We start from the raw sequence: 24,385 nt of genomic DNA on the forward strand, positions 1-24,385 counted from the left end.
GGGAGGGAGTGAAAGATTAGTTACAAGAATGAAGATTCATCTATGCTGGATGTTTTCTGCCCCCACAAATAAATATACGACACCGTTCTCAAGGAATCTATATGTTCCATGGCAGTTTTTATGTACATGGTGTCCTCTCCACCAACCTCATACAGTATAGCAAATTCCAGTGAGATTTATGGGTCCCTTTTAACCCCACAAATCAGCAGAAACAACAGCATCATGAATGAGAGGAAGGCAGAAGGTACAGCGTGCTGCGCACAGCTCCTCACACCCTCATGTCGCCAAACGGGTGAAGAGTTCAGCAAGCACACGTAAATATTTAAATGAATGTCAGATTGACAGGAGAACAAAGGGCCGTGGGGACTAGTTCTGAACACGTCCTTCCTACACAGCCGGTACAGTCGAATTCAGAATGCTCAGCTGCATCAGAACGTCGCCAGTGTGTTTGAGCTTAATGTAACTAGAACAAATAAGAATTCCCCCTGCCAAGGCTAGTGTGAAGTCATTCCTTTAAAAAGGGACAACGCAAGGAAATGTAATTGTTTTTTAGAGGAGCCGAGATTTGAAACTCTGCCTACTATATGCAATAAAAAAATGACTTTTATCTGGTTATAGTTCACACTACAGAGTTGGCTGCTTGGACCGAAAACCCAATAACACTTGTGATGTTCCTGGTCAAAAATGACCGGCCTGCAAAAAATTGCTTATAAATCTGTTGTTGTGCTACCTTGTCACCAAATACTGGATTCAATCAATTTGTCAGCTTGTTTTCTTTCAATTAGGACAGGTTTTGCATTTATTTTTTGCAATCGTAGTCCTTATTTATCTGAGCTCATGTACCTCAGTTTTTGAGTGAAAAAGCATTATTTGGGGATAATTGTGTCAATTTTACATTAAATATGGAAAGTGTGACTTTTATTTTGTACAAAGCATTTCAAAACAAATTTCCTAGTTAAATATTAAAGCACACTAGTGTGATAAACAGTGCAATTTGTTCATATTTAATTTAATATGGGCAAATTTATCCACAAATAATGCTTTTTTTCACTCAAAAAGCTCAGATAAATAAGGCCTACGATTGGTCAGTTCAAAAAAGAAATATAAAACCTGTCCTAATTGAAAGAAAACAAGTTGTCTAAAAGGTTGAATCCAATATTTTGTTATGATGTAGCATAATGACAGATTTATAAGCAATTTTTTGTAGGCCGGTCATTTTTGACTGGGAACATCACAAGTGTTACAATGTGGGGGTATGTAATTTCCACAAGAAATTACAAAAAGTATCAAAAAAAAGTTTTGGGAAGTTGTTAGACTCTGGGTGAGTAAAGTCAGTACATTTTAATCCAATGCAATAACATTAACTAGCAGTTTCGGGTACGGGAAAATCATCTCCGGGTCAAAATGAGCCAAACAAAACATGACGGGTTAAGCATTTTATCAGATACATTGTTATTGTTTTGTTTAAATATCTTTTATTTAGTACCTCCCTTCAGAAACTACATAAGATAATGGCAAACTTCCTTCAAGACAAAATAATTATTTATACGGATCATGCTGTTCAAAAGTGTTCACCCCAGCTCTTAATGTAGTGTGTTGGCTTCTTGAGCATCAGTGAATTCTTGCACCTTTTGTAATAATTGTGTATTACTCTCAAATATTATTACACTTTACTATTTGAATATATTTTAAAATGTAATTTATTCCTGTGATGCAAATCTGAATTTTCAACATTCTTCAGTGTCACGTGATTTCAAAAATCATTCTAATATGCTGATTTGCTGCTCAAGAAACATTTATCATTGTTATTATTATTAGCAGTTGTTATTAGTATTTATTATCAGTACTTATTATTATATATTACTTTTCAGTTTTCAGTTGGCTGGCTTAATATTTTCATGAAAACTACGATAAATTTCTTTTAGGATTCTTTGAAATATGTTATTTTCGTTAAAAAATGTAAATACTGTGTAAACCTTATATAAAATATTTTGAAACAAATATTTGTACTATAATTTTTGATCATTTTAATGCATACTTGCTGAATAAAAGTATTAATTTCTTTTAACAAAAAATCTTACTGACCCCAAGCTTTTGAACAGTACTGTACATGCCCTGGAAATCAATCAGTTCTCTAAATGTTTGAGTCTGATTTTTATTTTAGAATTACAAATGATAAATAATAAACATCTTTCTTGTTGACCCATTTACACTTCTATTGTTTTATTCTGCTTATTTTATTCTATTTCCCAATACAAAAGTCTTTGAAAATGGTGTCTAAAATTTCCTCAGGACTGACTCTACCAGTGATCCTGCCCAGACTAGAGAGGCCCAAACGAAGCCCTTCTGCCGCCAGAACCAGGTCCACGTCCTTGTACTGATGGTACTGGTGTAAAGCCTCGATGCTCTTCTGCAAGTGAGTCCGGTGTCGGGTCTGAGTCAGACTAGGGCTGCCGATCAGTGGGTCGCCACACCTTGAACAGACAGAGATCTAAGACTTTATGAAAGTGTCATAATTAGATGACGGATACACTGAAGATAGATAGATAGATAGATAGATAGATAGATAGATAGATAGATAGATAGATAGATAGATAGATAGATAGATAGATAGATAGATAGATAGATAGATAGATAGATAGATAGATAGATAGATAGATAGATAGATAGATAGATAGATATAGATTAGATGCATTTTGATCAATCTGATCACAAGTGGATAACGCTAAATAAGGTATACATGGGGTCTAAAATGTTTTGAGCTTGTCTATTTTCGATCACTTCCAGAGGCAGTCGAAAACGCATTCGAACAGATTGCTTTTGTAGTGTGGTCATGTGTTCAAAAAGCCACAAAAGACCACCTACTCTCTGCCTATTGACTGTGTAAACATTATGGGAAGCGCTTTTGCCAGATGGGATTTAAACTTTGTTGGTTGGAGACCCAAATTTGGTTTGAAGACGAAAAATGTACCAAGCACAATGTTCTCTCACCACTCTTGATTTCTAACACACACTCACAGTGTTCTATGTGGTCTTGCGACTGGCAGAGCAGAAACGAAAGCTGCTCTCCGTATGTTTCTCCGTCATCTCTAGGAACGTTCATATGTACATTGCGTTATTTTGTCCATTAGACCTAAAAAAGCCCATTCATTTACCCACCCATAGACGCTCTCCTGAAAGAAATCAGGACTGAAGTGGTCAAAAGACGAAAGAATAGACGGAATAAAACACCAGGTGTAAACGGGTATGTGCGTCCATTATATACGTGTGCCCGCCTGCCAGATTGCTATGGTGTCTAAGCACATGAACTGATGCATCTATCTATTCATCTATCATATTTCAGTAATTATAGAAGTGCTTTCTGGGTTGTCCAGTTCCACTCACAGAGTCTTTAGTCTGTTTTGTAATAAAGTCAGGAGATCCTCCAGCCCATCCCTTGTCTGGCATGACAAAAAACATGCAGGAGGAACATCAGCCGACTGCTCGAGGGAAGCCTGGATGCTGCGGTTTTGCTCCGCGGAGATGAGGTCACTTTTGTTGAGGATCAGGATGCACTCCTGCCTGTGAGATGAGTGCTCCAGGATATTCTTCAAGTGTCCACGGAGGAAGACAGGCACTAGCTGAGGCGCTGAAGGAAGCTGCGTCAAATCGACGACCACTAGAGACAGATCTGCCTGCTCCACCCTGCGGGCAGCAGAGGAAGGTCATTTCTTAAGCCTGTTTCCTGAGCCTGGTCAGCATCTTACAACCTTTGACATTGCAGAAACAAACTTCCTGTCTATGCCATCTCTTTAGTAAATCACAGCATACTGTACAGTCATTCACCATAACACACAAAGGCAAAATGTGATAAGGGAAAAGGCCTAATGTGCGGTTATGGCAAAAATTATTTGGACACTTAGATGGACTTAAAAATGCATTACAAAATAATTAAAATTAAAAAGGTAATCCAGACTATCCACAAACAAATTATGATAGACTTTTTCATAGAATTAACTTTATTTTTGCTGTAATTGGCTCTTATTTGAGTGACTATTTTTTCTGCATTTATAAAATAAACTAAATAAACATAATATAGCAATATTTTATTGATTAAATACAACAATTAATAATGATTAATATGTTGTTTTCTGATCTAAAAGGACTAAATTATCTCTATAAACTAGTCTGCAATTCTGCACGGTCGATTAAAGGTTTGGAATAATTTATCAGCATATCAGAATGATTTCTGAAGGATCATGTGACACTGAAGACTGGAGTAATGATGCTGAAACTGATTATCTATCCCTAAATTTTAAATCAGTTTTCATTGAATTCAACTTGGACAAACATCTATTGTTTTAGGCCTAACAAACTTCTTTTGAAACAAAGTGTTTTTATGCTACTTGTTTTGATATTTTGTTATATAATATCTAGCTAATTTGTGGACCGTCACCGCTAAAGTGCCGCCTTTTTTCTGCAAACATTATGTAACTGAACACTTGTGCATTGCATTATCTCAATCGTGAAAAAAAATTGGCACACCTTTATCTAAATCTGTGAATAAACAGATAATTTCCCCTCACAAGGCACAATGAGTGGCAAAAAATCTTAAGAGATATTTCCCCTCTGCAGGCCATTTTTAGTATGGCAGTATTTATCACTTTGGATTGTTTGCGCAAAAATGCCTCACTGTTTATTCTACCTTGATTTTCCCACACGTGTCCGTAAATACATACCGCTGACGGGCGCGCCGGACGCCCTCCTGCTCCACACTGTCTGTGGTGTCCCGTAGCCCTGCGGTGTCACTCAGCAGCACAGGATAACCCCCGATGTCCAGAGGGACCTCCACCACATCTCTGGTGGTCCCGGCTGTGGCAGACACTATGGCAGCAGGACGCTGAGCTACAGAGCAAGAGAAGATACTGAAATTAGTTCAGAAACTAATAAGGAGAACAAAGAACAGCAATTATCATATTGCAACTCCAAATAACTAGTTCACGATTTCCCCTTTAAGAGCGGAGATGTTGGGGGGCCCATGAGACGTTTTGTTCTTGGACTCAGACTTCTCAGAAGTCCTTCATTTCTCAGGATGGAGGGCAGAGGGCATTACCAAGGGAGCTCACGCGACTTCAAGAAAAACAAGATTTACTATATTTACATTGTGGTGATTGCAAGTACACAGAAACCACACAAAGTTCACATCCTGTAAAAACATAACATCTAACAGTATTACAGTGAAAGGCAAATAATATGCATGAGCAGGAACATATAACCTTTTAGATGAGATGACCTAAGGAAACCTTAAATTGGCGCTTAAAGATTTGTAAGGGTTGTACAAAAACTAAGTTCACCACTTTTGAAGCAAAAGTTAAGGGAGAAAGCCAACAACAACCACTGAAGTATCTATTTGTCCAGTTCAGGTGAAGGTTCTGGATGGATTGGGACTGGGCCGTTTCCTTTGGATATACGCCACAAAAAGAAGGGGAAAAAAGACTAAATCGCAACTTCCGTGTCATGCTGACTTGAAGCTCAAATGTGGACAAGCGCATTCACTCCATCTATAGAACACCCACAAATATCACTTTGAATTAATTCATTAATTTCAGTGACATTATCACAAAGCAGTTGCTCATTTGCACAAATACAGACGTGGACAAAATTGTTGGTACACTTGATAAATATGATCAAAGATGACTGTAAAAAATATATCTGCATTGTTTATCCTTTTGAACTTTAATTCATAAAATTAGCAAAAATCTAACCTTTCATTGAAGGAAAAGAATTAAAAGTGGGGTGAAAATCACATTATGAAATAAATGTTTCTCCAAAACACGTTGGCCACAATTATTGGCACCCTTTTATTCAAAACTTTTTGCAACCTCCTTTTGCCAAGATAACAGCTCTGAGTCTTCACCTATAATGCCTGATGAGTTTGGAAAACACCTGACAAGAGATCAGAGACCATTCCACCATAAAGAATCTCTCCAGATCCTTCAGATCCCAGCTCCATGTTGGTGCTTCTTCTCTTCAGTTCACTCCACTCATTTTCTTTAGGGTTCAGGTCAGGGGACTGGGATGGCCATGGCAGAAGCTTCATTTTGTGCTCAGTGACCCATTTTTGTGTTTGTTTTGGATCATTGTCCTGATGGAAGATCCAACCACGGCCCATTATTGGATTTCTAGCAGAAGCAGTCAGGTTTTGATTTTTTATCTGTTGACATTTGATAGAATCCATGATACCATGAATCTGAACAAGATGTCCAGGACCTCCAGCAGAAAAACAGGCCCACAACATTAAAGATCCAGCAGTATATTTAACCGTGGGCATGGGGTACTTTTTATCCATGTGTGCACCAAACCCATCTGGTGGGTTTGCTGCCAAAAAGCTCTTTTTTTTTAATATAGTTTCATCTGACCATAGAAGCCGGTCCCGTTTGAAGTTTCAGTCTTGTCTAACAACTGAATATACTGGAGATTGTTTCTGGATGAGAGCAGAGGATTTTTCTTGAAACCCTCCTGAACATCTTGTGGGGATGTAGGTGCTGTTTGATCATTTTTTAGGCTTTCTGAGATTCAAGACTCAACTAATCTCTGCAATTCTCCAGCTGTGATCCTTGGAGAGTCTTTGGCCACTTAAACATTCCTCCTTGCTGCGAATTAGGACGATTTAGACACTCGTCCTCTTCCAGGCAGATTTGTAACATCTTTAGTTGACTGGAACTTCTTAATTTTGCCCTGATAGTGGAAATGGGGATTTTCAATGCTTTAGCTATTTTCTTACAGCCTTACACTTACACTTCTTACACTTTCTATTTTGTGAAGCTCAACAATCTTTTGTTGCACATCAGAACTATATTCTTTGGTTTTACTCATTGCGATGAATGATTACGGGAATTTGGCCTTTGTGTTTCCTCATGTTTATACTCCTGTGGAACAAGAAGTCATGGCTGGACAATTTCATGTTCATGATCACCCTGGTGTGCTAAAAAAATGTAAATATGAATGGGAATATACTTCAGAGATATTTTACTCTAGGGGTGCCAATAATTGTGGCCAACGTGGCCAACATGCTTTGGAGAAAAACATTTATTTCATAATTTGAGTTTCCCCCCACTTTCAATTCTTTTCCTTCAATGAAAGGTTAGATTTTTGCTAATTTTATGAATTAAAGTTCAAAAGGATAAACAATACAGATTTATTTTTACAGTCATCTTTGATCATATTTATCAAGGGTACCAACAATTTTGTCCACGTCTGTAGTATGTATATAGTGATTGTCTATTTATCTTTACATTTTAATAAACAATGTTGGATTAATTGCTCGTATATATGAACGCAAAAAGTTAATATATATGCTCTTCCATTGGCACACGCATAAGAAAAATTTCCCATCAGTTTTTGCCTATATAAATCCTGATTTTTGACATAGGATGAAATCCATGTCATTTAAAAGGTAGTTTACCCAAAAATAAAAATTCTGTCATTTACACATGCTCATGTCATTCCAAACCCGTAAGACTTTTGTTCATCTTCGGAGCACAAATGAAGATCTTTTTGATGAAATCTGAGAGCTTTCTGTGCCTCCATTGACAGCCTACGCAAATACCACTTTCAAGCCCCAGAAAAGTAGTAAACACATCATAGAAGTAATCCATATGACTCCAGTGGTTTAACCTCAATTTTATGAAGCTACGCAAATGCTTTGTTTGCAAAAAAAAATAATTAATTTAAAAAAATAAAAATCTCCAACGCAAGTTCACACAACGTCAGATCTCGTGTCAATGCAACACGCATGCGTCGTGGTGCTCTTGTGAACATGCCTTGGAGATAAATATTTTGTTAATAAAGTGGTAAATTGTGGGGTTTTTTTGTGCAAACTTGATGAATTACTTTAATGATGTCTTTACTACCTTTCTGGGGCTTGAAAGTGGTAGTTGCATAAGCTGTCAATGGAGGGACAGAAAACTCTCAGATTTAATCAAAAAGACCTTAATTTGTGCTCTGAAGATGAACAAAAGTCTTACACCGTGTCCTAACTACATGCGATGTGACACTGCAATACACGATAAAAGGTATCTTTTCCATGTTAATCAGAGTTTTTGTCCTAACCAGCCACGACGGTAACAAAGGAGCAACAATTCTATTTTAGAAACAGTTTCTATTTCATCACGATGTCGCGGCTGGAACAACAACACAAAGTATGGTAATGATAATATCAGGTACTGTTTATGTGTTTTATTTAATGTTAAAAGTCTCTAATGTGAGTTTGAATATCACTCTGTGCTCCCAGCTTTTTAGCTGTAATGAAAACAACAATTCACCTCAGATCTTGAAAATAAATAAATGGGCACACTCTCTTTCTGATTGGCTGTGGTTTTTGATTGATTTTATAGCTTCTCATTGACGCGTCTATTGTGGACAGTCAAATTGCTCGTCGCTGGAATCTTATCGCATCGCATGTAGTTAGGAAACAGCGTTTCGAGTTTGGAACGACATGAAGGTGAGTAATTAATGACAGAATTTTCATTTTTGGGTGAACCCAAATAAATAACCCTTTAAGGTCAAATCTGACTGCATGCACATTTAATAAATGAGGCCCCTGGTCCAGAGCCAAATAGTTGCTTACTTGCCCAAGTCAAAGGAGCTATGATATTATATGAATTTACTCTTGCAGTACAAATCTATGGGATTTTTTTCACCTGTTTAATTATCCACCAAGTGAATATTATAAATTCAGATTGGATTCTGAGATGACAAGTAAAATATCTTTTCTTTTAAGACATAGACTAGTCAACCCTGTTACCATGATTTTGCAAATAAACTATAGTATTAAAAAGCTGAAGAAATATCAGCATTAAATTCTCTTTTTAAAAAACACCTGTGCTCATGACCTTGAACACATGTAAAATGGTCAACCCTGTTACCTTTATGAAGCCAGTTATCCCATGACCCTAACTTTACTATGTTACTTCAATACACCAATCCAGATGCTGCCGTGTGTTATGAACAAATTTATGGATATTCTTCATCTCAAGTAAGACAAATGTGCTTATTACACAGCTCACTGATAAACAAGACACTGACATATATATAGAAAGTTACATTATTTTTATATACAGCATAGTCACATATTTGCATATAATGACAGCTATTAAGATTTCATGGCTATTTAATTATTTGGCAAGTACCCTTGTATTAACTTACATATTACTTTATAAATTTAATGTATGCATGCTGGCATTACATTTACCCCAATAATGTGACGATCATAAATAATTTAAACGATCTGCTCAAGAATCTGATATCTGTGCATGGTCCTTATAAGAGATAACCACAGTTTAAATGTTAGCTGGCTATCAAATTGTAGTCTAGTGGTAAGTATAACAAGTTTTTTTTTTTTTTTTCCTCGATGAGCATATATAGACAAGACCTTAAAAGGGTTGCATTAATTAGCAAGGCACTGCAACATTGAATGTTTTCAGTATCCAATGATCCTTTGTCTTGTTCTGAATGCATGTTAGCCTAGAACTGGATAACTTTTAAATAAAACACCTTTAGCAACTCTTGTCCTTTTGTCTTTGGTTTTTTTGCTGCTCAGCGCTGAACCAGAATAACTGCAGATTTATAAACCGCTCTAAACCAGTGCTGTGCTTTGCAGTTTCTTTGAGCGGATGAAAGTATGTTTCACTGCTGTACTGGATACGTGTTCTATTTTTTGCCATTCTGGTATAGTCTGGTATTAAAGTATATTTCCATATGTCCACTGGAAGGAAGAGGCCAGTTTCACTCAAGCACTCTTTGTGTGAACTTCCTTAAAGAGTTTATAGAACTTATCGGTCTTAAAATCAGCATAAAATTTAAATCTTAAAATCTTCTACACTGTTTATTGCATATCTCAATTCTTCAAATACATAACGTTAAATTACTATTCCATTTTTAGCTTTCAGTTTTAAAGAGAATTCACAAATTGCTTAATTAAATTCACATTGTTCAGGAAGTGACACCACAAGACGGTCAGCATTCCAGCAGAGCACACCGCTGCATGCTGGACCGCAAACAATAACAGGCCTGATGAATGTGGGGTAATTCAGGGCAGGAAGTGTGGTGATATCCAAACATCCCCCTCTGCTACTGGAGAGGTCAGAGGTCAGAGATAAACGTCATTTTATGAGAGTGCATGATAATATGTTCATTTATCACAACCATTAACCTTCTGTCATAGGACAATAAGACACTTTTGCCCTTAAAATGTGTTTAACCATTTTAAGTAAAAACATGGTATTCTCGTACAATAGAAATTTGATTTGGAACAGTGTTTAGAGTGAGCAAAAGGAACAAAGTAAAGTACAAACAACAGTAGAACAGCAAAACTGTACGTATTACAAGTAAAAAGAAAAAAGGGAGGGTGGTAAAGAGGTGCTAAAGGATCCATGAAAAATTGAACAGAAACAAAATGTTTTAAAAAACCTAAATGTATTTTAAAGCTAATATAATCACTTAAGATTCACTACCATTCAAAAGTTTGGGTCGATAAGAATTTTTCATGCTTTTTTCATATCTTTTATCCTCACCAAGGCTGCATTTATTTAATAAAAAAAAACAGTTACACAACAACAAAAACATTCTTTACAAATTTAAGAAAAAATGTTTCCATTTTAATATATTTTAAAAAGTACTTTCCTGTGATGGCAACTAAAAAATGAAACTAATTATATAATGTTGCATAGCCCAAACAAAAAGGCTTTAGGGAGAAAACATTTGCAATTTCCTTTGTTGTAACATCAAAGGCTGTACATCCAATAAAATCCTTCAGCACAAACTCATCTGGTGTTTTGGAAGAAGCTAGCCAAATTACACAGATGGGCAGGTTGCAAAACATATCCTTAACAATAAAAACCATTAAAAAAATAAGAGAGGTAAAAGGAAATACAACCTAGTTTAAATGCGGTTTCACTTGTAACAAAGATAAACAGTGTGCCAACCACTGGCTTTTGGGCAGTGAATTACTCGATTTTAAGTAAATAAAATTCAATTCAATAATAATATAATATAAATAATTACAACTATAATATGTGTGTGTGTGTGTGTGTGTGTGTATGTGTGTGTGAAATTATATATATATATATATATACAGTACAGTCCAAAAGTTTGGAACCACTAAGATTTTTAATGTTTTTAAAAGAAGTTTCGTCTGCTCACCAAGGCTACATTTATTTAATTAAAAATACAGTAAAAACAGTAATATTGTGAAATATTATTACAATTTTAAATAACTGTTTTCTATTTGAATATATTTCACAAAGTAATTTATTCCTGTGATGGCAAAGCTGAATTTTCAGCATCATTACTCCAGTCTTCAGTGTCACATGATCCTTCAGAAATCATTCTAATATGCTGATCTGCTGCTCAAGAAACATTTAATGTGTACAATTGTACAAAATATTTGTGTACAATATTTTTTTCAGGATTATTTGATGAATAGAAAGTTCAAAAGAACAGTGTTTATCTGAAATCTAATCTTTTGTAACATTATAAATGTCTTTACTGTCACTTTTGATTGATTTAATGCATCCTTGCTGAATAAAAGTATTCATTTCTTTCATTTCTTTTCAAAAAAATAAAAATAAAAATTCCCCAAACTTTTGAACGGTAGTGTATAATGCTACAGAAGCTTTGTATTTCAGATAAATGCTGTTCTTTTGAACTTTCTATTCATCAAGGAATCCTGAAAAAAAAAGTACACAACTGTTTTCAACATTGAAAATAATCATAAATATTTATTGAGCAGCAAATCAGCATATTAGAATGATTTCTGAAGGATCATGTGACACTGAAGACTGGAGTAACGATGCTGAAAATTCAGCTTTGCATCACAGGAATAAATTACTTTGTCAAATATATTCAAATAGAAAAAAATTATTTTAAATTGTAATAATATTTCACAATATTACTGTTTTTACTGTATTTTTAATTAAATAAATGTAGCCTTGGTGAGCAGACGAAACTTCTTTTAAAAACATTAAAAATCTTAGTGGTTCCAAACTTTTGGACTCTACTGTATATATATTTATTAATTTAGTTATTAATATATTATTTATTTATAAATCAATATATTTCAGTGTGTGATTTTATAGATTTTAATTTTTTACTTTTGTATGATAATATGCTGCTGTTGGGTCACCACACACATGACATCAAATGTAAAATCTGGGTCCTGGAGCTATACCGGGGGGAAGCACTGGTCTGCCTGAAGCAAAGGTTTAATTCGACACTCATTTTTGACATGTCAGATTTAGCATAATCGAATATTCCACATAGATTGTGTGTCTGATCTTACTGAGCATGTTGAGCAGGCTGCTCTTGCCCGCGTTGGTGCTTCCAGCAATGACCACATGAACACCGCTGCGCAGACGCTCTCCTCTCCGCTGATCTGAAAGGTGATTTTCCATATCTGTCTGCAGCTGCCGAACAGCTGCGTCCACTGCAGCAGACAAAACACTCAGTATAGTGGTTGAAAAACAACATCCAAACATTTCTAACAAATTTTAAGCATCTTTATCAAATTGATGTCATAATTTTACATTTTGTAAACTGAAATGACATGAAACTTAAAGGACATGGAATCCTCATTTGTACTGAACATGTACAAATACACAGAGTTTGGCACATTAGAAGTGTGTCACATTTTTCGTGACCTCTAATAGTGACTTTACAGCCGGTCTGTAACTCTCAGAGGAAGGAGATGGTCTGTGACAGGCTTGTTCCTTGACGCACAATGAAATCCCTCAATTCTCCAGAGACAGTCTATAGTGTAAATATAACACCCAAACATCTGTGTAATGTTTGATAAATGATGGCAGGGGCATTAACTGTACATGCAGTATTCTTAAGGCACTACAACTATGTCTCTATATGGCATCTCAATGTGACATGGCAATGGTTTTGATCTCCTCTCTCAACAGCTGCTGTGGATACTAACAGGAAAGTCCCACAAAATATTCTGCAAATGAATCAGTGTTTTTACCAATCTACCTGAGGAAACATACCATCATTTAAGATTCCATCCTCTATGAGTTCATCCTCACTGAAGTCGATGAATGCCTCTACGTGCGCCAAGCACTACATTGAAAACACGTACACACAAACAAAAACTTAGTCATGATTCCACAGAACGTAGTTTAAAGGATCACAATTGCTAGGACAATGGTTCAATAAACTAGCTGGATATTTAAAGTGGATGTTGAGTAACTTACACTACCAGTCAAAATTTTGGGGTCAGTAAATTTTTGTGTGTGAGATTTTGGAAAGAAATTAATACTTTTATTCAGCAATTACTGCATTTGTGTGATCAAAGACAAGACATCTATTTCAAATAAATGCTGTTCTTTTGAAATGTCTATTCATCAAAGAAATATCATGGTTTACACAAAAATATTAAGCAGCATATACTGTTTTCAACAATTTGGACTAAATCACTCAATTCATTTGGATTGGTTTTGCGATCTCTTTATGAACTTTTTGAAGAGTCAAAATTGTAGTTACGTAGCGGTCTATGGAGGTAAAGAAATCGCTCAGATTTTATTAAAAATATCTTTATTTGTGTTCCGAAGATAAATCAAAGTCTTACTGGTTTGTAGCAACACAAGGGTGAGTAAATGATGGCAGAATTTTAATTTTTTGTGAACTAATCCTTTAAACATCAAATCATCATATTAGAATGATTTATGAAGGATCATTCATCCTTCAGGAAAATTCAGCTTCATCATCACAGGAATAATACAAATAAAAATGTTATTTTAAATCATAATATTACACAATATGAATATTTTTACAATTTTTGGACCCACTTTATATTAAGTGGCCTTAACTACTATGTACTTACATTTAAATTAATCATTTGTTACAATGCACTTATTGTGTTCATACATGTTTTTACATTGTACTTATATTTTAAAAACACCTGCATGTAATTACATTTATAATTACACTGTTGACCCATCCCTTAACCCTTACCCCTACCCTTAAACCTACCCATACCACCAAACCTGTCCCTAACCTTACCCGTATTCCACCTCAATAGCAGCAAAAGTGTTTTGCAATTCAATATGAACCCAATTAGTACATTGTACTTATTTTGTGATGTAAGTACATAGTAGTTAAGGCCACTTAATATAAAGTGGGACCCAATTTTTTAATCAATAAATGCAGTCTTGGAAACATGAAGAGACTTACAAATTTTTTTTTTTTTTTTTTTTTTACTTACTGGCCTCAAGTTTCTGAACAGTACACTACGAAAAATGCTGTTCTTACTTAAAATTTTTGTCTTGTTTTTAGTCAAAATATCTTAATGTTCTTAAATCAAGAAGCATTTTCTTGACAAGTAAAAATTATTTTCTTGTTTTCAGGAACAATAAGTCAAAATTAAGTTTTTCCTTAAAACAAGCAAAATAATCTGCCAATGGGGTAAGCAAAATAATTGTATTTCAAACCAAGAATAAGCTATATAATCTTGTTTTCAGTTTGGACTAAGATTATTTTGCTTACCCCATTGGCAGATTATTTTGCTTGTTTTAAGGACTTTAAGATATTTTGACTAGAAACAAAACAAAAATTCTAAGTAAGAACAGCATTTTTTGCAGTGTAGTGTAAATTTTAGAGTTTCTTTGTCTGTTTTGTTCCTTGAACAAACTGGTTCAGTGAAAGATTCAGTGACTCACTTGTCGCCAGTCTTGGAAAGCCACTCAACGAATCAAATTTAAGGACAAGAACTAATTGTTTGATAACAGAAATGTTCAGCGCAATTTAAATGAAAAGTCTGAGAAACTACCATGAATATAAAAATGTCTCAGTATTTATTATGCTGCTGTTTTGTTTTAATAAAAGATCCACAAGTTCAAAATGTGATGATCATGTTATCCAGCATAATTTGAAAATGATCCAAAGAGCATATGGTGCTTCAGTGGAAGCAAGAACATCTGACCGTCTGTCACAAATTTGCTGATGCAGAATTTTATATTTACTATTCGTTTTATATCATAATTTTTCTTTGTTTTACATTTTTGAAAATCCCAAAACTTTGTTTATTTCCAGAATTAAATAAAAAATCCTTGAATTTAAGTACTTTTGACCAAAAAAGCTCCCTCTAGGTGTCTTCACACAAACCATTAGCCAACATCACATTGGGTCCTGAGAGCTCAGGGCTGATGGCTTGGCGCACACCCTGCTCAGGATGTCCTGTCTCCTGCTCTCTGCTCCTCAATGACTCAAGCAATCAGCAAGCTCTTACACACAAACAATAGATGGACACCATCCGTGACAGAGTAACAACACTGCCAAATCTAGCAGTAAATTCTGCAATTATTTAAAAGACCTTAAATAAAAGAATAACCTCTTATATAAACACACTTCTGTTGGTGTATAAATCGTGTTCAACAGCCAATTCTGGCTCTGTTCCTCACACTAAAAGGAAACCAGGACTTTTCCTATTATTTTTGAACTTTAGTCAGAGGTTCTCCAATCTATCTATCTATCACACTGCATTTATTTCCAGCATTACAAATATGAGGTGAGGAATGAGAAAACTGAGTGCTTTGTTCCTTACAGATTCCATACTGTGGTGGTCAGGGAGTTCTCTCATTGGTTGTTAGCATGGTTACTTATTGGTCCAAGTCAAGTGTGCCACACATGTACTGAAAAGTGAAGCCAAAGCATTTCGATCGCCCCCTGGTGGCTGGCTGCAGTAAAAAAAGAAAAAAAAAAAAAAACACCCTCTGCATGTAATTGAATGGGATGTGAGCAAAACTAAGAAAATAATCCAATTACACTTCAAATATTTTTTTCCAAAGATAGTTTGTGTAATTTTAGGTAGTTCTTATCATGCTGAAGTATGTTAAAGGGTTAGTTCATCCAAAAATGAAAATTCTGCCATTAATTACTCACCCTCATGTTGTTTTACAGTTGTAAGACCTTCGTTCATCTTCAGAACACAAATTAAGATATTTTTGATAAAATCTGATTGGTCAGTGAGGCCTGCATCACCAGCAATAACACTCCTTTTTCAATGCCCAGAAAGCTACTAAAAACATATTTAAAACAGTTCATGTGACTACAGTGGTTCAACCTTAATGTTATGAAGTGACAAGAATACTTTTTGTGCACCAAAAAAACAAAATAGCGACTTTATTCAACAATATCTAGTGATGGGCGATTTCAAAACACTGCTTCATGAAGCTTCGAAGCTTTACGAATCTTTTGTTTCGATTCAGTGGTTCGGAGCGTGTATCAAACTGCCAAAGCCACATGAACTACTGAAGTTTCAAAACACTTATGATGTACTTACGAAGCCTCATTTACTGAAATCATGTGATTTTGGCGCTCTGAACCACTGATGAACACTGATGAATCAGTGTTTTGAAATCGCCCATCACTAGATACTGTTGTATAAAGTCGTTATTTTGTTATTTTTGGCACACAAAAAGTATTCTCATTGAACCACTGTAGTCACATGAACGGTTTTAAATATGTCTTTAGTACCTTTCTGGGCATCTGAAAGTGTTAATTATCTTGCTGTCAATGGAGGCTTCACTGAGCCATCGGATTTTATAAAAAAATATCTTAATTTGTGTTCTGAAGATTAACAAAGGTCTTACGGGTGTGAAGGTCGACATGAGGGTGAGTAATTAATGACATAAACTCCGTTTTTGGGTGAACTAACCCTTTAAAGTGTTAATTTTTCCAACAAGTTTGGTTGGTTGGTTTTAGATATTTGATGCTATAAAACTAGGATGAAACATCATGACTGACAGCTGTGCTTGCGGTCAAGTCTGCAGGAGGGGGAGTGTGGGCGGGACCTCCATATCGCAGTTACACCTCATTATCACTACTACACAGACTCAGGCTCCAAATGGTGTAATCTGGAATGACCATTTCTCAGATATTTTTCTGCAGTGGAAGGAAGTAGACATGTCATCCATCTTTTTTATAGTCAATAGTCCAAGTAAAAAAAAAAAAAAACATCCTCCAATTGATATTTTGCTCTGTAGATATGACTTGGTTCAAAGACTATAGAATAACACAAGACGTGTTAATGACTTGTCTTAAAGGGACTTTGCTTGGTTCCCTCCTTCAATGTAAGTCTATGGATGTTTTTTTTTAAAATCTGTTGTATCATCAACTAGGTGAAAATTGTATTTTGTTGTTCAAAAGATTGGAGTCAGTTTTTTGTTTTGTTTTAATGTTTTTGAAAAAGAAGTCTCTTCTGCTCACCAAGGCTGCATTTGTTTGATCCAAATTACAGTAAAAAACAGTAATATTGTAAAATTTAAAGTACAATTAAAAAAAAAATTGTTTTAATATATTTTAAAATGTAATTTATTCCAGTGATTAATTTTAAGCATCATTACTCCAGTCTTTAGTGTCACATGATCCTTCAGAAATCATTATAATATGCTGTTTTGCTGAAGAAACATTTATTATTATTATCAAATGTTGAAAACAGTTGTACTGCTTAATTTTTTAGTGGAAACCATGAAGCATTTTTTTTTTGTTGTAATATTATAAATGTTTTCACTGTCACATTCCATCAGTTTAATACCTAATAAAAGTCTTAATTAAAAAAAAAAAATCTTACTGACCCCAAACTTTTGAACAGTAGTGTACATCCAACTTATTTTACATTTTTCTATAAAGCATTATGCAGTGCACTGACTGCAGGAACAGTTCTCCTGGAGCAATTTTAATTGTTCTGCTCACTACACCCAGACATTTTCATTTGTAGCATTGTTTCCATCAAACAAAGGTGTCATTTTGGCCTGTGATGGTCAGATGACATAAAATATGTTAACATAAAAAGTTCTCAAAATAAAAGTTATACCCTGATGAATATTTTACTAACTCGTTTAAGCCGAATACTCCAGTCTTGGTAAATGCGGCCCAGGTCTCCCGCCATTTGTCGGAGAGCCTGTCGCCTCTGTGCTTCTGTCTCTGCATGGATCAGGTCACCCAGACCCTCTACTTCTGTAAGGTCCAACTTTCCAGCACAGAACGCCCGTCGGGTAAACTCACCCGCCTCTGCAGGCCGCAGCCCTGGCAAACTCCCTGAAACACATAAAATAAGACATCTTTTAAATAACATGAACTTTAGAATGCCGCCTCTTTCACAGCACTGTTTAAAATTACATTTCATAATATCTTCATATAAAGGCTACGAGTTTTGCATGAAATTAGAATTTTATGAGTTTATGAGTGACATTAGTTCAAATAAAAAGCTAGATATCTATAAGCACAAAGCAGATGCTGCCATCTAGTGTTAAAATGGTGAATCAACAACTACCTGTCATCTGTTTGAACACAATACATTCTGATCAGTTTAAAAAAAATTATTAAAAAGTTTATAGACAAAATTCTGGTCTTATCCAAAACAATTTGGGACAATAATGGTTGATCTCATACCAAGTGCCTGTAAGACTCCACTAATGACAGCAGGACCCCCATGAATGTGAAACTCTGCACTGTCCTCTCCTGTGAAACTACCAGGACCTGAAAGAGTGAAATAAGTTATGCCAGGATTTATACCTAATTTATATATTGTTGTAACTATAAATTCAATATACACCACTGTTCAAAAGTTTGGGTCAGTGTTTTTTTTGTTTGTTTGTTTAAGTAAATTAATACTTTTATTCAGCAATGATGCATTGAATTAACCAAAAGTAACAGTAAAGACATTTATAATGTTGCTTTTGACACTGAAGAATGGAGTAATGAAGCTGAAAATTAAATTTTGCCATCACAGGCTTTATTACATTTTAAAATATATTAAAATAGAAAACAAAATTGTAAACAGAATTTCACAATATTACTGTGTGTACAGTATTTTTGATCAAATTAACCCCAAACATTTGAACTGTAGCATAATATATATTTCCTAAACTTATAAACTTTCATGAATATATAGCTCTCAAAAACAAAAATGTAAATAAGGTACAAGAGGTTGTGCTGTATCATGAATAAGTCACAGCTGAAGATCATTCAGGCAGAAGTGGAGTAACCCCGCTTATTCACGATACAGCACTAGTATCGAGTACCTTATTGCTTTTATGAAATGGTTACCACACAATACAAATATTAAAGCCAAAAAATGTGTATCAATGCAACTTTCATGAAGTAAACTTTCACTAAAAGCCTTCCTTCCACCGGAAAAAAATGTCCCTGAACGTGAACAGCAACAGAAGTTACATTATTACGCCATTAGATGGAGGCAAAGACTGTCTTTATGAGTGAGTCACTAAGTAGCGATGACTTTTACATTGACTTTTGTAGTGAACACGGAACAAGACACAACTGACAAACGCTTTGACTAGCGCTGTCAGACACGGGAAAACCCCTAAACTGTTAAAAGGACAAGATATTGCATATTAAACATATTTTATATTATGAACATAGGACTGACCTGAAGGAAATTGCTAAATCTGAATGCAGGTAATAAACTCACTCACTTTTCACAATACTAATAATCTCTTTCTCACAATACTCTTCTACAGTAGACTTCAATGAACAATATAAATTGAGAACAAACAGTTTACGTTGCTAAGAGTGGTTGCTAAGGGTGTTGTGTAGTGATACACAGAACTGTTGGGTGAAGCGGTCATAGCCATGATTTATAGTGAATAAAACAAAGCTATTGACCAATCAGAATCAAGGACAGGAACTAACCGTTTTATAAATTTTATATAGGGGAGAGCGGGGTAAGTTGTCACACTTTTAACACTGTCTAACATTTACTGAGCACCATACATCACAATGGTATAAATGTCATACCAAATGAAAGAATGAAGTCTTCTTGGGCACATATGTTGTATTCATTACATTTTCATATCTTATCTCATTATGGAGTAGTACTGTTGAATAGAGAATGTGCACTTGTGACAATATGCCCCATCGGCGGGTAAGTTGTCACACTAGATTATCTAAAAATAAGAACAAAACTACTTAATTGTGATTTATTGATTTAAATTTTTAAATTCAAACCATAAAAAATCATGCCTAGAGAATTTGGAAAAACAATTATTTCAATCCAAACAATACACATTTCAATCAAAACACAATAAGTGGCAAGACCACTTTACTTTGAACTTTAAACTCAAACTTTCTCTGGCTTGCACATAGATCCGTGATAACTGAATGGAATACTGCAGATAACTCGCTTAACTTAACATGTTTAATCTCTGAACATAGCTGACTTATGTTGAACCTCTTTTTTGAGCATGTTCTAAGTGTTTATTTGCACTGACATGTGTGCTAATGTTGGCTAAACTCAAGGTGAGCTCAACATAGCACGTCAGCTAAAGTATCAAAAGACACGTCATTGTCTCCTCTGTTGTGAAAAATAATAATTTTTAACATTCATATCTAACAAAGTTGTATTGCATAAAATGTAAAGTGCAAATTTTTTACTTTTTAAGCCAAAAAATAAGAAAATTGTGCTAACTTCAGATTAGAGCGATCTTGACCACATGTGACCAGGAAGTTGACTGGAAGTCAAACAAAGTGGCTATTTGATTTTTGAGATAGAGTCTCTAGTTTTGGAGTTATGAAGATATGTGACAACTTACCCCACTCTCCCCTATATATATATATATATATACAGTACAGTCCAAAAGTTTTGAACCACTCAGATTTTTAATGTTTTTAAAAGAATTTTCGTCTGCTCACCAAGGCTACATTTATTTAATTAAAAATACAGTAAAAACAGTAATATTATGAAATATTATTACAATTTAAAATAACTGTTTTCTATTTGAATATATTTCACAAAGTAATTTATTCCTGTAATGGCAAAGCTGAATTTTCAGCATCATTACTCCAGTCTTCAGTGTCACATGATCCTTCAGAAATCATTCTAATATGCTGATCTGCTGCTCAAGAAACATTTAATGTGTACAATTGTACAAAATATTTGTGTACAATATTTTTTTCAGGATTATTTGATGAATAGAAAGTTCAAAAGAACAGTGTTTATCTGAAATCTAATCTTTTGTAACATTATAAATGTCTTTACTGTCACTTTTGATTGATTTAATGCATCCTTGCTGAATAAAAGTATTCATTTCTTTCATTTCTTTAATTTCTTTTAAAAAAAATTCTTACTGACCCCAAACTTTTGAACGGTAGTGTATAATGCTACAGAAGCTTTGTATTTCAGATAAATGCTGTTCTTTTGAACTTTCTATTCATCAAGGAATCCTGAAAAAAAAAGTACAAAACTGTTTTCAACATTGAAAATAATCATAAATGTTTGAGCAGCAAATCAGCATATTAGAATGATTTCTGAAGGATCATGTGACACTGAAGACTGGAGTAACGATGCTGAAAATTCAGCTTTGCATCACAGGAATAAATTACTTTGTCAAATATATTTAAATAGTACACAGTTATTTAAAATTGTAATAATATTTCACAATATTACTGTTTTTTACTGTATTTTTAATTAAATAAATGTAGCCTTGGTGAGCAGACGAAACTTCTTTTAAAAACATTAAAAATCTTAGTGGTTCCAAACTTTTGGACTGTACTGTACTGTATATATATATATATATATATATATATATATATATATATATATATATATATACATATAATTTAATTTTGGAACGTTTCACTAAGTGCAAACTTAAAAAAAAAAAAAAAAAAAAAAAAAAAAAAAAAAGCAACTTCTTCAACCTGTTTCAACAACATTATAAAGTCATAATAGACATTATAGTAACATTATAGTAAGTTATAAAGTCTGAGTGGAACCCTAAATGAAATTCTGGAAAATTCAAATACTTCAACACTCTTAAAAATAAGGAAACTGTATTTAAAGTTACACACTAAAACGTTTAAAGCTAATAAAGTCGATCCTTTAGGACTTGAATGACTTTTGTTGTCTTTTTCTTTACAGTAATCCTAGGATGCAGTTAAATGAAGAATCCCCCATACAGTAGACAAGCTATTCTGTGATTAAAACTTCAGACCTGGAAACCACAGGACCAGGCCGCGGTCCAGCAGCTCTTTGGTCTGCGGGTGTGTGATGCTGCGGAGGCTGGCGGTGCGAGCTGCGGGGAAACCTCGGGTCAGACTGCGGACAGCGTGTGCTGATGCCGGACCACTGACCCGAACCACCGCCACCCCACACCTGCCCTGACCCGACGACAAGGCGAAGATAGTGTCATCCTCCGACCCGACAGAACACAAGAGCCTTCTGACTGAAAGAGATCTGCCAAAGACAAACCAGTCATGTTTACTATGCCTTAAAGAAAGCTTTATGACAGCGGCACTTCTTCTCCAGCTACTAAAAAAGTGCATGTTAATGAACTCTATGACCTGATATACGGGTTTAGTGTATCAATAGCCCGCCTGGATCATTGTTTACCACTTCTAATGTCGCTCCACGTGAGTTTAAGACAGTTATCCAGGCTGTTAGTTATTAATCCCGCAAATTTCATTGGTCCGCGTCGCTATACGTACGAGCAAAGATGCTTGCCATTCGCCAGCTTCACTGTCAATCAAATAAAAGTCTCTCCCCTTTGTGCGCCCTACAATTCTCTCCGTGTGACACTAGTGACTGAAAGATCTAAACTACTCAGACTTTTTTTGATATATCTATTATATTGTTAAATTCACTTTCATATATCATATATTCAATATAATCCAAGAAGTCTCAGCAATGTCTTTGAGGGTGATATATTATAATTAATTTAAAATTATATTTATCTACTATGTTTGTAGGCTAGTTTTTATAACCTATTATTAAAATATTAGTTCAATCAGGAATAGTTCACTATTATGTTTTATTGAACAGAAAATGAGAAGTGTTTGTTGATGCTACCATACTGTAATAGGAGGTAATATGAGTTACCAGGGACTTAAAAATTTGTGATTTATTTAATGCAACATTTTCTAATTCCTGTCTAATTATTATACATGTAGTTTTAAGACTACACTCAAGACTTGTATTAAATATTTGTACACTTCAAAATACATTTGTCAAATAGCAGAACTATTTAAACAAACGCCAAATTTTGATATTTAAAAAAAGTTTATACCCATAGTTCAAACGACCAAAAGTGCAGCTTCCACAGTGTGTACCTTCTGGCTTACTTATTTATTTATTATTATTATTATTATTAAGTAATGAGGTTGATGAGTAAGCAAAAAATGGTTATTGCTGGTTTAATGTCAGCTGAGGTCATTGCTTTCGCAAGCAATAAGGCAAGACTATGTCTAGAAACCTCTGGTTAAGCTGTTTCATCTAATGATCAAATCCTTAATACTTATATATATATATATATATATATCACATTAACATCTTTTTCATCACAATGCAGAGTACATATCATTTAGTACAATCCGATTCAAATGTTAATGAGAATATTTGAAAATGTGGTGGGAAGTTCACAGATAACATATGCTTAGATCACATGTGTTTTATTATCATTTACTTTTTTTTTTTTTTTTTTTTTGAATATCTTACATTATAAAAAGGTTTAAATGCAGAACTGTATTTAAACTAAATTTGGTCAATAATATAAATCACAATTACATCTTTGGGCAGTACATATCTTGAGTCTGGAGAAACCGATACATGCCTTGTGCTCTTTTGTTCAGTGAGAGGTAAAATAGATCACCTTAGTTTAGCCATACTGAAATATTCAGCTGGGAAGATATTTTTTGCATTAATTAATAAATAATACCCTTCTTCATCCTTTCGGACAGGCTGTCTCATTTTTTAGTTCCACAGAAATGCAGAGGAAGAAATATAACCATTTTAATCATTGAAATGAACATTCATGCATGCGAGGATTAAGTTATTATAATCAAGGATGGAATTAAGAGCAGTTATATTTTAAATAATGGTTAGATGGATACCTAAATACTTTTGGAAGTTGTTAAATATTTTAAACAACATTTGCAATTATTTTATAATCATTATGAATGCATTTTTAATGAGCTAATATTAAATGAGAGACTATTTAATACTTGTACTAAATTGGATTTGGACTATTTAAAACCGAAATATGTTGCCATATACATTTATATATATATATATATATATATATATATATATATATATATATATATATATATATATATATATATATATATATATATATATATATATATATATATATATCAACTTGGTGTTAATAATATTATATAATATTATATATTATATAATTAATAATAATATTATATTTATTAATATTATGATTTGCTCTCAGTTATTTATTAAAATAACTAATGCAGGTTCCAGTTGAAAAAACTAAATGGTGTAGAAACAATTTCCATTCAGAAATTGCAAGTAAATTTCAAAGTGAAATTTTGAATTAGAAAGACTGAAATAGCTTAGTATTTTCTTGTAAAGTAC

General features: G+C 34.2%; 1 protein-coding gene across 1 annotated transcript; it reads right to left on the reverse strand.

Annotated features, from left to right (window-relative positions):
* Positions 1-1,491: 1,491 nt before the first annotated feature.
* Positions 1,492-22,422, reverse strand: gtpbp3 (GTP binding protein 3, mitochondrial). Its single transcript, XM_067387452.1, has 8 exons — positions 21,993-22,422; positions 18,433-18,519; positions 17,876-18,078; positions 13,029-13,101; positions 12,320-12,463; positions 4,719-4,884; positions 3,385-3,684; positions 1,492-2,474 (listed from the first exon to the last, which is right to left on the reverse strand). The coding sequence occupies exons 1-8, from the start codon at positions 22,321-22,323 to the stop codon at positions 2,243-2,245; spliced, it is 1,536 nt and encodes a 511-aa protein (XP_067243553.1). The 5' UTR covers positions 22,324-22,422; the 3' UTR covers positions 1,492-2,242.
* Positions 22,423-24,385: the final 1,963 nt, after the last annotated feature.

Source organism: Chanodichthys erythropterus, chromosome 6 (genome assembly GCF_024489055.1).
Source record: "Chanodichthys erythropterus isolate Z2021 chromosome 6, ASM2448905v1, whole genome shotgun sequence".
Taxonomy (NCBI): domain Eukaryota; kingdom Metazoa; phylum Chordata; class Actinopteri; order Cypriniformes; family Xenocyprididae; genus Chanodichthys; species Chanodichthys erythropterus.

Bases quoted from the DNA above. Each gene is read 5' to 3' on its own strand.
- gtpbp3 (XM_067387452.1), bottom strand. From the start codon at position 22,323: ATGCACTTTTTTAGTAGCTGGAGAAGAAGTGCCGCTGTCATAAAGCTT. The intron at 4,885-12,319 runs GTAAGATCAGAC...CTTGCTCTGTAG, and splicing joins CAGCCTGCTCAACATGCTCA to CTCAGCGTCCTGCTGCCATA. The intron at 3,685-4,718 runs GTATGTATTTAC...TGCTGCCCGCAG, and splicing joins GTCCGGCGCGCCCGTCAGCG to GGTGGAGCAGGCAGATCTGT.